Here is a 12,707-nt window from a genome sequence, read left to right as displayed (position 1 = left end):
GGCAGGGGCATTCTTTAACCCAAAGGGCATAACAGTAAACTGGTAATGCCCATCAGGTGTGGAGAATGCTGTTTTCTCTTTTGCTCCAGGTGCCATTTTTATTTGCCAGTACCCTGCTGTCAAGTCAAAGGTACTTAAGAATTTGGCAGCACCTAATTTATCTATGAGCTCATCAGCTCTAGGGATTGGATGAGCATCTGTCTTGGTGACAGAATTGAGCCCTCTGTAGTCCACACAAAACCTCATCTCTTTCTTTCCATCTTAGGTGTGAGGTTTGGGGACTAAGACCACTGGGCTAGCCCAGGGGCTGTCAGAGCGCTCAATTACTCCCAATTCCAGCATCTTGTGGACTTCCACCTTGATGCTTTCCTTAACATGGTCAGACTGTCTAAAGATTTTGTTTTTGACAGGCATGCTGTCTCCTGTGTCCACATCATGGGTACACAGGTGTGTCTGACCAGGGGTTAAGGAGAAGAGTTCAGGAAACTGTTGTAGGACTCTCCTACAATCAGCTTGCTGTTGGCCAGAGAGGGTGTCTGAGTAGATCACTCCATCTACTGAGCCATCTTTTGGGTCTGATGATAGAAGCTCAGGGAGAGGTTCACTCTCTGCCTCCTGATCCTCATCTGTTACCATCAACAGATTCACATCAGCCCTGTCATGGAAGAGCTTAAGGCGGTTCACATGGATCACCCTCTTGGGGCTCCTGCTTGTGCCCAGGTCCACCAGGTAGGTGACCTGACTCTTCCTATCTAGCACTGGGTAAGGGCCACTCCATTTGTCCTGGAGTGCCCTGGGAGCCACAGGCTCCAGAACCCAGACTTTCTGCCCTGGTTGGAACTCAACCAGTGCAGCCTTTTGGTCATACCAAAACTTCTGGAGCTGTTGGCTGACCTCAAGGTTTTTGGTTGCCTTTTCCATGTACTCTGCCATTCTAGAGCGAAGGCCAAGTACATAGTCCACTATGTCTTGTTTAGACTCATGAAGAGGTCTCTCCCAGCCTTCTTTAACAAGAGCAAGTGGTCCCCTTACAGGGTGGCCAAACAGAAGTTCAAAGGGTGAGAATCCTACTCCCTTCTGTGGCACCTCTCTGTAAGCAAAAAGCAGACATGGCAAGAGGACATCCCATCTCCTTTTGAGTTTTTCTGGGAGCCCCATGATCATGCCTTTTAATGTCTTGTTGAATCTCTCAACTAAGCCGTTAGTTTGTGGATGGTATGGTGTAGTGAATTTGTAAGTCACTCCACACTCATTCCACATGTGTTTTAGGTATGCTGACATGAAGTTGGTACCTCTGTCAGACACCACCTCCTTAGGGAAACCCACTCTGGTAAAGATACCAATGAGGGCCTTGGCTACTGCAGGGGCAGTAGTTGACCTAAGGGGAATAGCTTCAGGATACCTAGTAGCATGATCCACTACTACTAGGATGTACATATTTCCTGAGGCTGTGGTAGGTTCCAGTGGACCAACTATGTCCACACCCACTCTTTCAAAGGGGACCCCCACCACTGGAAGTGGAATGAGGGGGGCCTTTGGGTGCCCACCTGTCTTACCACTGGATTGACAGGTGGGGCAGGAGAGGCAAAACTCCTTAACCTTCTGGGACATATTGGGCCAGTAGAAGTGGTTGACTAACCTCTCCCACGTCTTGGTTTGTCCCAAATGCCCAGGAAGGGGAATATCATGGGCTAAGGTCAGAATAAACTCTCTGAACGACTGAGGCACTACCACTCTCCTAGTGGCACCAGGTTTGGGGTCTCTGGCCTCAGTGTACAGGAGTCCATCTTCCCAATAGACCCTATGTGTTCCATTTTTCTTGCCCTTGGACTCTTCAGCAGCTTGCTGCCTAAGGCCTTCAAGAGAGGGACAGGTTTCTTGTCCCTTACACAGCTCCTCCCTTGAGGGTCCCCCTGGGCCCAAGAGCTCAACCTGATAAGGTTCAAGCTCCAAAGGCTCAGTTCCCTCAGAGGGCAGAACTTCTTCCTGAGAAGAGAGGTTCTCTTTTTCTGACTGTGTTGCAGTTGGTCTCCCAACTGACTTTCCTCTTCTCTTGGTAGGCTGGGCCTTTCTTCCAGACTCCAGCTCTACTTTTTCACCCTGTGCCTTGCACTGTGCTCTTGTTTTTACACACACCAGTTCAGGGATACCCAGCATGGCTGCATGGGTTTTTAGCTCTACCTCAGCCCATGCTGAGGACTCCAGGTCATTTCCAAGCAGACAGTCTACTGGGATGTTTGAGGAGACCACCACCTGTTTCAGGCCATTGACCCCTCCCCATTCTAAAGTTACCATTGCCATGGATGTGCTTTAGTTTGATTGTCAGCATTGGTGACTGTATAAGTTTTTCCAATCAGGTATTGGCCAGGGGAAACCAGTTTCTCTGTCACCATGGTGACACTGGCACCTGTATCCCTCAGGCCCTCTACACTTGTCCCATTAATAAAGAGCTGCTGCCTGTATTTTTGCATGTTAGGAGGCCAGGCAGCTAGTGTGGCTAAATCCACCCCACCCTCAGAGACTAGAGTAGCTTCAGTGTGGACCCTGATTTGCTCTGGGCACACTGTTGATCCCACTTGGAGACTAGCCATTCCAGTGTTACCTGGATTGGAGTTTGGAGTGGAACTTTTCTTGGGACAGGCCTTGTCTCCAGTTTGGTGTCCAGACTGACTACAGTTTCGACACCAGGCCTTTTTGGGATCAAAGTTTTTACCCTTGTACCCAGGATTGGTTTGTGAAGAGGCTCTGGGCCCACCCTCCTGTGCAGGTTTTTGGGGGCCTGTAGAAGACTCTTTACTATTTTTATTTTTGGCTGTCTCACCACCTTTCCCCTGGGGAGGTTTTGTGACCCCTTTCTTTTGGTCACCCCCTGTGGAAGTTTTGGCCACCCTAGTCTTGACCCAATGGTCCGCCTTCTTTCCCAATTCTTGGGGAGAAATTGGTCCTAGGTCTACCAGATGCTGATGCAGTTTATCATTGAAACAATTACTTAACAGGTGTTCTTTCACAAATAAATTGTACAGCCCATCATAATTACTTACACCACTGCCTTGAATCCAACCATCTAGTGTTTTTACTGAGTAGTCTACAAAGTCAACCCAGGTCTGGCTCGAGGATTTTTGAGCCCCCCTGAATCTAATCCTATACTCCTCAGTGGAGAATCCAAAGCCCTCAATCAGGGTACCCTTCATGAGGTCATAAGATTCTGCATCTTGTCCAGAGAGTGTGAGGAGTCTATCCCTACACTTTCCTGTGAACATTTCCCAAAGGAGAGCACCCCAGTGAGATTTGTTCACTTTTCTGGTTACACAAGCCCTCTCAAAAGCTGTGAACCATTTGGTGATGTCATCACCATCTTCATATTTAGTTACAATCCCTTTAGGGATTTTCAACATGTCAGGAGAATCTCTGACCCTATTTATGTTGCTGCCACCATTGATGGGTCCTAGGCCCATCTCTTGTCTTTCCCTCTCTATGGCTAGGATCTGTCTTTCCAAAGCCAATCTTTTGGCCATCCTGGCTAACTGGATGTCCTCTTCACTGGAGTTATCCTCAGTGATTTCAGAGGTGCTGGTCCCTCCTGTGAGGGAGCCAGCATCTCTGACTAGTATTTTTGGAGTCAGGGCTTGAGAGGCCCTGTCCTCCCTAGATAGGACTGGTAGGGGGGAATCTTCCTCCAATTCACTATCATCTTCCTCTGAGTTGCCACCCTCAGAGGGATTGGCCTTTTCAAACTCTGCCAAGAGCTCCTGGAGCTGTATTTTGGTAGGTTTGGGGCCCATTGTTATTTTCTTTAGTTTACAGAGTGACCTTAGCTCTCTCATCTGTAGATGGAGGTAAGGTGTGGTGTCGAGTTCCACCACAGCCACATCTGTGCTAGACATTTTGCTTCTAAAAGTTGGAATACTTTTTAAGAATCTAAAACTGGTTCTAGAATCTAATTCAAACTTTTACAAACTTTTAAACTCTAAAAGAAATGCTAAACAGGATCTAACACAAGGCCCTAGCAGGTCTTTTAAGAATTTAGAAAACTTTTCAAATTGCAAAAATCAATTTCTAATGACAATTTTGGAATTTGTCGTGTGATCAGGTATTGGCTGAGTAGTCCAGCAAATGCAAAGTCTTGTACCCCACCGCTGATCCACCAATGTAGGAAGTTGGCTCTGTATGTGCTATTTCAAAGTAAGGAATAGCATGCACAGAGTCCAAGGGTTCCCCTTAGAGGTAAAATAGTGGTAAAAATAGATAATACTAATGCTCTATTTTGTGGTAGTGTGGTCGAGCAGTAGGCTTATCCAAGGAGTAGTGTTAAGCATTTGTTGTACATACACATAGACAATAAATGAGGTACACACACTCAGAGACAAATCCAGCCAATAGGTTTTGTTATAGAAAAATATCGTTTCTTAGTTTATTTTAAGAACCACAGGTTCAAATTTAACATGTAATATCTTGTTTGAAAGGTATTGCAGGTAAGTACATTAGGAACTTTGAATCATTTCAATTGCATGTATACTTTTCAAGTTATTCACCAATAGCTATTTCAAAAGTGGACACAGTGCAATTTTCACAGTTCCTGGGGGAGGTAAGTTTTTGTTAGTTTTACCAGGTAAGTAAGACACTTACAGGGTTCAGTTCTTGGTCCAAGGTAGCCCACCGTTGGGGGTTCAGAGCAACCCCAAAGTCACCACACCAGCAGCTCAGGGCCGGTCAGGTGCAGAGTTCAAAGTGGTGCCCAAAACGCATAGGCTATAATGAAGAGAAGGGGGTGCCCCGGTTCCGGTCTGCTTGCAGGTAAGTACCCGCGTCTTCGGAGGGCAGACCAGGGGGGTTTTGTAGGGCACCGGGGGGGACACAAGCCCACACAGAAATTTCACCCTCAGCAGCGCGGGGGCGGCCGGGTGCAGTGTAGAAACAAGCGTCGGGTTCGCAATGTTAGTCAATGAGAGATCAAGGGATCTCTTCAGCGCTGCAGGCAGGCAAGGGGGGGCTTCCTCGGGGAAACCTCCACTTGGGCAAGGGAGAGGGACTCCTGGGGGTCACTTCTGCAGTGAAAGTCCGGTCCTTCAGGTCCTGGGGGCTGCGGGTGCAGGGTCTTTTCCAGGCGTCGGGACTTAGGTTTCAGAGAGTCGCGGTCAGGGGAAGCCTCGGGATTCCCTCTGCAGGCGGCGCTGTGGGGACTCAGGGGGGACAGGTTTTGGTACTCACAGTCGTAGAGTAGTCCGGGGGTCCTCCCTGAGGTGTTGGTTCTCCACCAGCCGAGTCTGGGTCGCCGGGTGCAGTGTTGCAAGTCTCACGCTTCTTGCGGGGAGTTGCAGGGTTCTTTAAAGCTGCTTCTTGAAACAAAGTTGCAGTCTTTTTGGAGCACGTCCGCTGTCCTCGGGAGTTTCTTGTCGTCGTCGAAGCAGGGCAGTCCTCAGAGGATTCAGAGGTCGCTGGTCCCTTTGGAAGGCGTCGCTGGAGCAGAGTTCTTTGGAAGGCAGGGGACAGGCCGGTGAGTTTCTGGAGCCAAGGCAGTTGTTGTCTTCTGGTCTTCCTCTGCAGGGGTTTTCAGCTAGGCAGTCCTTCTTCTTGTTGTTGCAGGCATCTGATTTTCTAGGGTTCAGGGTAGCCCTTAAATACTAAATTTAAGGGCGTGTTTAGGTCTGGGGGGTTAGTAGCCAATGGCTACTAGCCCTGAGGGTGGGTACACCCTCTTTGTGCCTCCTCCCAAGGGGAGGGGGTCACAATCCTAACCCTATTGGGGGAATCCTCCATCTGCAAGATGGAGGGTTTCTAAAAGTTAGAGTCACCTCAGCTCAGGACACCTTAGGGGCTGTCCTGACTGGCCAGTGACTCCTCCTTGTTATTCTCATTATTTTCTCCGGCCTTGCCGCCAAAAGTGGGGACCGGGGCCGGAGGGGGCGGGCAACTCCACTAGCTGGAGTGTCCTGCGGTGCTGTGACAAAGGGGTGAGCCTTTGAGGCTCACCGCCAGGTGTTACAGCTCCTGCCTGGGGGAGGTGTTAGCATCTCCACCCAGTGCAGGCTTTGTTACTGGCCTCAGAGTGACAAAGGCACTCTCCCCATGGGGCCAGCAACATGTCTCTAGTGTGGCAGGCTGCTGGAACTAGTCAGCCTACACAGACAGTCGGTTAAGTTTCAGGGGGCACCTCTAAGGTGCCCTCTGGGGTGTATTTTGCAATAAAATGTGCACTGGCATCAGTGTGCATTTATTGTGCTGAGAAGTTTGATACCAAACTTCCCAGTTTTCAGTGTAGCCATTATGGTGCTGTGGAGTTCGTGTTTGACAGACTCCCAGACCATATACTCTTATGGCTACCCTGCACTTACAATGTCTAAGGTTTTGTTTAGACACTGTAGGGGTACCATGCTCATGCACTGGTACCCTCACCTATGGTATAGTGCACCCTGCCTTAGGGCTGTAAAGCCTGCTAGAGGGGTGTCTTACCTATACTGCATAGGCAGTGAGAGGCTGGCATGGCACCCTGAGGGGAGTGCCATGTCGACTTACTCGTTTTGTCCTCACTAGCACACACAAGCTGGCAAGCAGTGTGTCTGTGCTGAGTGAGAGGTCTCCAGGGTGGCATAAGACATGCTGCAGCCCTTAGAGACCTTCCTTGGCATCAGGGCCCTTGGTACTAGAAGTACCAGTTACAAGGGACTTATCTGGATGCCAGGGTCTGCCAATTGTGGATACAAAAGTACAGGTTAGGGAAAGAACACTGGTGCTGGGGCCTGGTTAGCAGGCCTCAGCACACTTTCAATTGTAAACATAGCATCAGCAAAGGCAAAAAGTCAGGGGGCAACCATGCCAAGGAGGCATTTCCTTACAGTACCTCTGAGTTGTTTGACTCTGTGCTTGCTGTTGTCCTTCATAGGCACCGTCCGCTGGGACATGTGAGGAGATGGCGGCATCCTCCGGTGTACCGACCGTTGGTGGACCTGTCGACAATGGAGGAGCGACATTTGATAATCACCTACAGGCTTGACCGTGCCACAATCCAGGAACTGTGTACCCAGTTGGAGCCAGACCTGATGTCAGCAATCCGCCATCCCACAGGGATCCCCCCTCAAGTGCAGGTGCTGTCAGTGCTCCATTTCCTTGCAAGTGGCTCTTTTCAAACAACTGTGGCTATGGTATCAGGGGTGTCCCAGCCTATGTTTTCCAACGTATTATCCAGAGTGTTGTCTGCCCTTCTGAAACACATGTGGAGCTACATCGTTTTCCCTCAGGTGGAGGATTTGCCTACAGTGAAAGGTAATTTCTATGCCCAGGGACATATCCCCAACATCATAGGTGCCATTGATGGGTCCCATGTGGCTTTGGTCCCCCCCCCACAGGAGTGAACAGGTGTACAGAAACCAGAAGAGTTATCATTCTATGAATGTACAGATGGTATGTTTGGCAGACCAGTACATCTCCCATGTGAATGCCATGTTCCCTGGCTCAGTGCATGACACCTACATCCTGTGGAATAGCAGCATCCCTTATGTGATGGGTCAACTCCAGAGGCACCGTGTGTGGCTAATAGGTGAGCACCTGGAAGAAAGTCAGTGTGAATAGTTGTCTGGGTCTGGGGTTATCCCTCCAGGTTAGTGTGTGTCTAACAGTTGCCCCTCACCATTTGCAGGTGACTCTGGTTTCCCCAACCTGTCATGGCCACTGACCCCAGTGAGGAATCCCAGGACCAGGGCAGAGGAACGCTACAATGAGGCCCATGGGCAAACTAGGAGGGTGATCGAGCAGACCTTCGGCCTCCTGAAGGCCAGGTTCAGGTGCCTCCATATGACAGGTGGATCCCTATTCTACTCACCAAAGAAGGTGTGCCAGATCATCGTGGTCTGCTGTATGCTTCACAACTTGGCTTTGCGACGCCAGGTGCCTTTTCTGCAGGAGGATGGTCCAGATGGCGGTGTTGTGGCAGCTGTGGAACCTGTGGACAGTGATGAGGAGGAAGCAGAGGAAGAAGACATGCACAACAGGCAGGGACTCAGTGATCCAGCAATATTTCAGTGAGACACAGGTAAGAATACAATCCTGCCTAGTACATGTACTTTAACACTACTACCTCTCTCCTGTCTGTCGTTTTCACCCAGTGTATGGTCACTGAGTTGTCACTTTCCCTTACGGTTTCACAGATGTGGGTCCCACTGTGTGACATCTGCTTAAGATTCCTCATGGACTAGAGCTGTGTGACATAGGTATGTTGACATTACTATTTAAAAAACATTTTGTCACTGTAATTGCTAATACACAAATTCGAAATCACAGACAGACTCCAGATCATTTTGTGCTTTAGGTGTGTTTATTTAAATGCTCAAAATTGGAGGGGGTAGTGAAATGGTGAGGGGTGATGGCGGAGGAGTGTCCACGGCAGTGTCCAGTCTATTAGTCTCACAGGTGCATTGCCCATATGGGCATAGGAAGTGGAGCTGGGGCAGTTTAATTATGGACAGGGTGACAAAGTGGGACAGTAGGATGACAATCAGGGTGGTCTCATTTCTTGGCGGGGGTCTTGGAATCGTTCTCTGTCTTGTTCCTGGATCTCAGGGACCGTTTGCGGGGTGGTTCTCCCTCTCCAGGGGGTGGGGTGCTGGTGTGGTGGTCCTGTAGCGGGGCGTGCTGTCCACTAGCGCCGGCGGAGGTGGTGGGCAGTTCATCGTCCATGCTAGTGTCAGGGGCCCCTTGTAGTGCCACAGTGTCCCTCCTGGTGTTGAGTAGTTCCTTCAGCACCCCTACGATGGTGCCCAGGGTGGAGCTGATGGTTCTGAGTTCCTCCCTGAAGCCCATATACTGTTCCTCCTGCATGCGCTGGGTCTCCTGAAACTTGGCCAGTACCGTTGTCATCGTCTCCTGGGAGTGGTGGTAGACTCCCATGATGGAGGAGAGGGCCTTGTGGAGAGTGGGTTCCCTTGGCCTGTCCGCCCCCTGTCGCACGGCAGCCCTCGCAATTCCCATGTGTTCCAGTGCCTCCGTCCCCTGGACCGTGTGCCTACTACCACTGCCCCCAGGTCCCTGTTGTTGTTGGGGTGGTGGGTTATCCTGGGTTCCCTGTAGTGGTGGACACACAGCTGATTGACGTGTCCTGGGGACCGAGGTATGGGCCCGCTGGGTGAGTGCTGTGCTGGTGTTTCCAGAGGGGGGAAGGTCTGTGGTGGCCTGTGCCAGTGTGAGGGGAACCGACTGTCCAGAGGTCCCTGATGGTCCGGGCTGGTCATCTAGGTTGGACAGAGCTGCTGTCATTACTGAGGGCCTCTTCTGTTGGTGGTGTGGACATGTGTGGACCCTCCTGTCCGGTGACGTTGGGTAGGGCTCCTGCAGGGGTATAAAAGGATGTTTGTTAAATCTGTGTGTGTAATGGTGTGCAATGGGTGGGTGACCGTGTACCCCAGTGCTAGCATTCCTGTGTGGGAGCTTGTGTGATGATGGTTTAGGGGGGTGTATGGGTATGTGTAGTGGACATGCTTTGGTGATGGGTGTCCATGCTTTGTTGTTGCATGCAGGGCTTGGTGTTGGGATGTGTGGTTTGTGATGTTGGGACATTTGTGAGGAGTTGGGGTGCTGGGGCTGAGGGTGAGGGTGGGGGTATGTGATGGCATGCAGGTAGGGTGGGGGATGTAATAGTAAAGCTTTGACTTACCAGAGTCCATTCCTCCACCAACTCCTGCGAGGCCCTCAGGATGCAGAATCGCCAAGACCTGCTCCTCCCATGTTGTTAGTTGTGGGGGAGAAGGTGGGAGTCCGCCGCCAGTCTGCTGAACCTCCAGGTGGTGTCTTGAGACCACGGAACGCACCTTCCCCCGTAGGTCATTGCACCTCTTCCTGATGTCCTCCCGATTTCTTGGGGGTTGTCCCACTGCGTTGACCCTGTCCACGATTCTTCGCCATAGCTCCATCTTCCTAGCTATAGAGGTGTGCTGCACCTGTGATCCGAATAGCTGTGGCTCTACCCGGACAATTTCCTCCACCATGACCCTGAGCTCCTCCTCCGAGAACCTGGGGTGTCTTTGCCGTGCCATGGGGTGGTGTAGGTGATGTGTGGGGTGGAGTGTGTGGTGATGAGTGTGGTGATATGTAGTGGTGTGTTGTGTGAGGTGCATGGAAGTTGTGTGGGTGATGGTGTTGTGTGCCTGTGGATGCTGTTGTTTTTGATGGTGGTGTCTCTCCCTGGCCTTCTTTCGGAATTTTTTGTCGTGGGGGTTTGTGGGTGATGTGGGTGTGTGTTTTATATTGTAATGGGTGTGTGGGAGTTGTGTGTGTATGTGTATCAGGTGTGAGTATTTAGAATTGTCCAATGTGGCTGTGTTTTGTAAGAGTGTGTGTATTTTGAGCACGGCAGTGTGTACCGCCAATGGAATACCGTGGTTGAAAGACCGCCGCGTGGATTCGTGTGTCGTGATAGTGTGGGTGTATTTCTGTTGGCGTGACGGTGTCGGTTTTGGTTTTGCCAGTTTATCACTGACCTTTGGTGTGGCGGACTTGTGTGGGTGTCTGACTTTTGGTGGATTCCGAGATGTGGGTCATAATAGCTGTGGCGGAATTCCGCGGCCGCGGCAGTGTGTTGGCGGTCTTCTGCATGGCGGTAAGCGCCTTTTACCGCCAATGTTGTAATGACCGCCATTGTGTGGTGGTGACAAGAAGAGCAGTGGGCACTGGAGAGGAACGTGAATGCCATCTTTGTGCTGGAAGTGTAGAGTTAGCGATTGCTTTAAACAAGAGACTCGGGAAGTGGTGTGCATGAAATGAGAGTGCTCTTTAGTCCATGACAGAAGGAAGTGAGACCAAGGGGGGCGCTGGCAGCAATGGAGTAAACGTCTTGCATATGACTATTGGTGTACTTACCCTCTCCCACACTGTCCTCCCACCAGGGGGTCGGCTCGAGTCAGGACCCTGAGAATCCCCACTGTCTTAGGCATGTGCTATGATCTTTATGTGGAAGATGAAGGTGTCAAGTGCCTTATTCCTCATCCCAGACACCCAACCCCTCCCCATTTTTCAGTCTAGATAATTTAATTGGTAGTAGAATAGATACAATTAAGGATTAGATCCAGAGAGCTCTGCTTAAATATAACTTAGGAGTGATACAGTTATATAGGTGCATGAAGATTATTGACAGGAATATTTTTTCTCCTTTTCTGCTTGGTCACATTGAAATGTAATTTCATATTTTCAAATGTTTAATAATAAGCTTAGAATTTGTAACACCTACTAAATTAAAATAGAGGAAGAAGGAAACAGTGATTTACAAAATAAGACCAAAGCAATTGGTTAATCGATTATGAACGTATCAAAACGAGAATCAGTGAACTAGGCAGCGCCGTGTGATTGCACACTGCAAGAGAATATTGCAATGCCCACCACACCATAACGGTATGTGCCATGTGGCTGTTTCAGTAACAGGCTATTTGTATTTTTCACAGGCTGCAAGTCATGGACAAAGTGACTCACTGTTTTCAACGCCACTGAAAGACGTGGATATCACTCTGCCGGAACGATTCTATGATGAAGATATTCACCAGGTAACTATCACTCATCCCTCTTTTAAGGGATTTGCCTCTTCAAAAGAACTCTCTTTGCATCTTGCATCACATTGTCCTAAAGAGAAGCTCTGAATCTAATCCTTCTCGAACCTTCCTTCCCTTCTGCTGCCTTCTCTCTCGTGACCCGTGATACAATCGGAACCAATAGTGAAGATCTAAAGTAAGCCAGTTAGGCCCCTGAGTACACGATGGGTGACGTCACAAAAGCAGGTGCCTGGTAACGGTGCCAATAATGTCGGAAAGCTTGCCAAAACAGGCACTAATTTCGCCCCTTCAGCTTATTCTTATTTCAGTACATGAAAATGCTCTTTCCATGTGGTACCATGTGTGGAACCATGTGTTACAGCCCCGTGGTTGTTGTACAATTACAGAATGGGGAATAATACGCAGGGGTGACATTACCATAGTTGTTTCCATGTGCTCTCCTCCTTAATAGCGACTAACTTGTCCCATGCCCAATAGTTTTGAGTCCGGAGTTTTTGGTTTGAACGAAACTACAATCCAACTCATAATCGGACTCAATTAATGTATTTAGAAGCACTTTACACGGAACAAGAACCTTACAATAATAAGTAACCTGAAGAAAACAAGGAAGGTGGAGGTGGGCAGAAATATCATTAGAACAAGCATTTACAATGCAACGGGTCTCGCGTGTGCTCATGTTAGAGCTGATCGCGTTGTAAACTCCTAACCGGACTTTTCACCTATCAGGCAAAAGTGCATTATGTAGATAACCCGAAAAAGTGAAATTAATTATGTAAAGCACTCGACTTCTGCCAAGCGAGATCGCGCTCGTAAATGAGAGAAAAAGAAGTCCACGAGCCCGATGGAAAACAGCGAGCTTCGTATGTTTTCTGTACTTGGTCGCTGCGCTGGAGGAGGGCTAGCCACCAGAAAAGGCATGACGTATGCGTGCCTTCGACTAATGACAACAAGCAGATTTTATTGTGCAAGCCCACGAACCAATAAAAAACACTGACGTGATGTTGACAGGGCTCCGAGCCCTTTTCTAAACACTAAAGCGTCTCGCTGCGATACGCATGCGCGAGCGTATGCAACGCAGGCTCGACCCTAAAAATAAGGGGCATTCTGAATAGATATATTTACGTTTTTCTCTAAGGGCAGTGAATTGAGGATGGGTCCTAGTTCTTCTAGAAGGTAATC

The 12,707-nt window shown here is 49.4% G+C and overlaps 1 protein-coding gene across 2 annotated transcripts in view; it reads left to right on the top strand.

The window, feature by feature from the left end:
- CDH17 (cadherin 17) overlaps nucleotides 1-12,707 on the top strand; it is a 371,516-nt gene that overhangs the window by 121,864 nt on the left and 236,945 nt on the right. For both annotated transcript variants that reach the window (XM_069220475.1, XM_069220476.1), the window contains one exon: nucleotides 11,424-11,522. In XM_069220475.1, coding sequence (XP_069076576.1) covers nucleotides 11,424-11,522 — 99 coding nt within the window. The remainder of the gene's footprint in view (nucleotides 1-11,423; nucleotides 11,523-12,707) is intronic.

Source organism: Pleurodeles waltl, chromosome 2_2, assembly GCF_031143425.1.
Source record: "Pleurodeles waltl isolate 20211129_DDA chromosome 2_2, aPleWal1.hap1.20221129, whole genome shotgun sequence".
Taxonomy (NCBI): domain Eukaryota; kingdom Metazoa; phylum Chordata; class Amphibia; order Caudata; family Salamandridae; genus Pleurodeles; species Pleurodeles waltl.
Note: the sequence above shows the minus strand (reverse complement) of the source record. Positions and strands in the feature narration are given on the sequence as shown.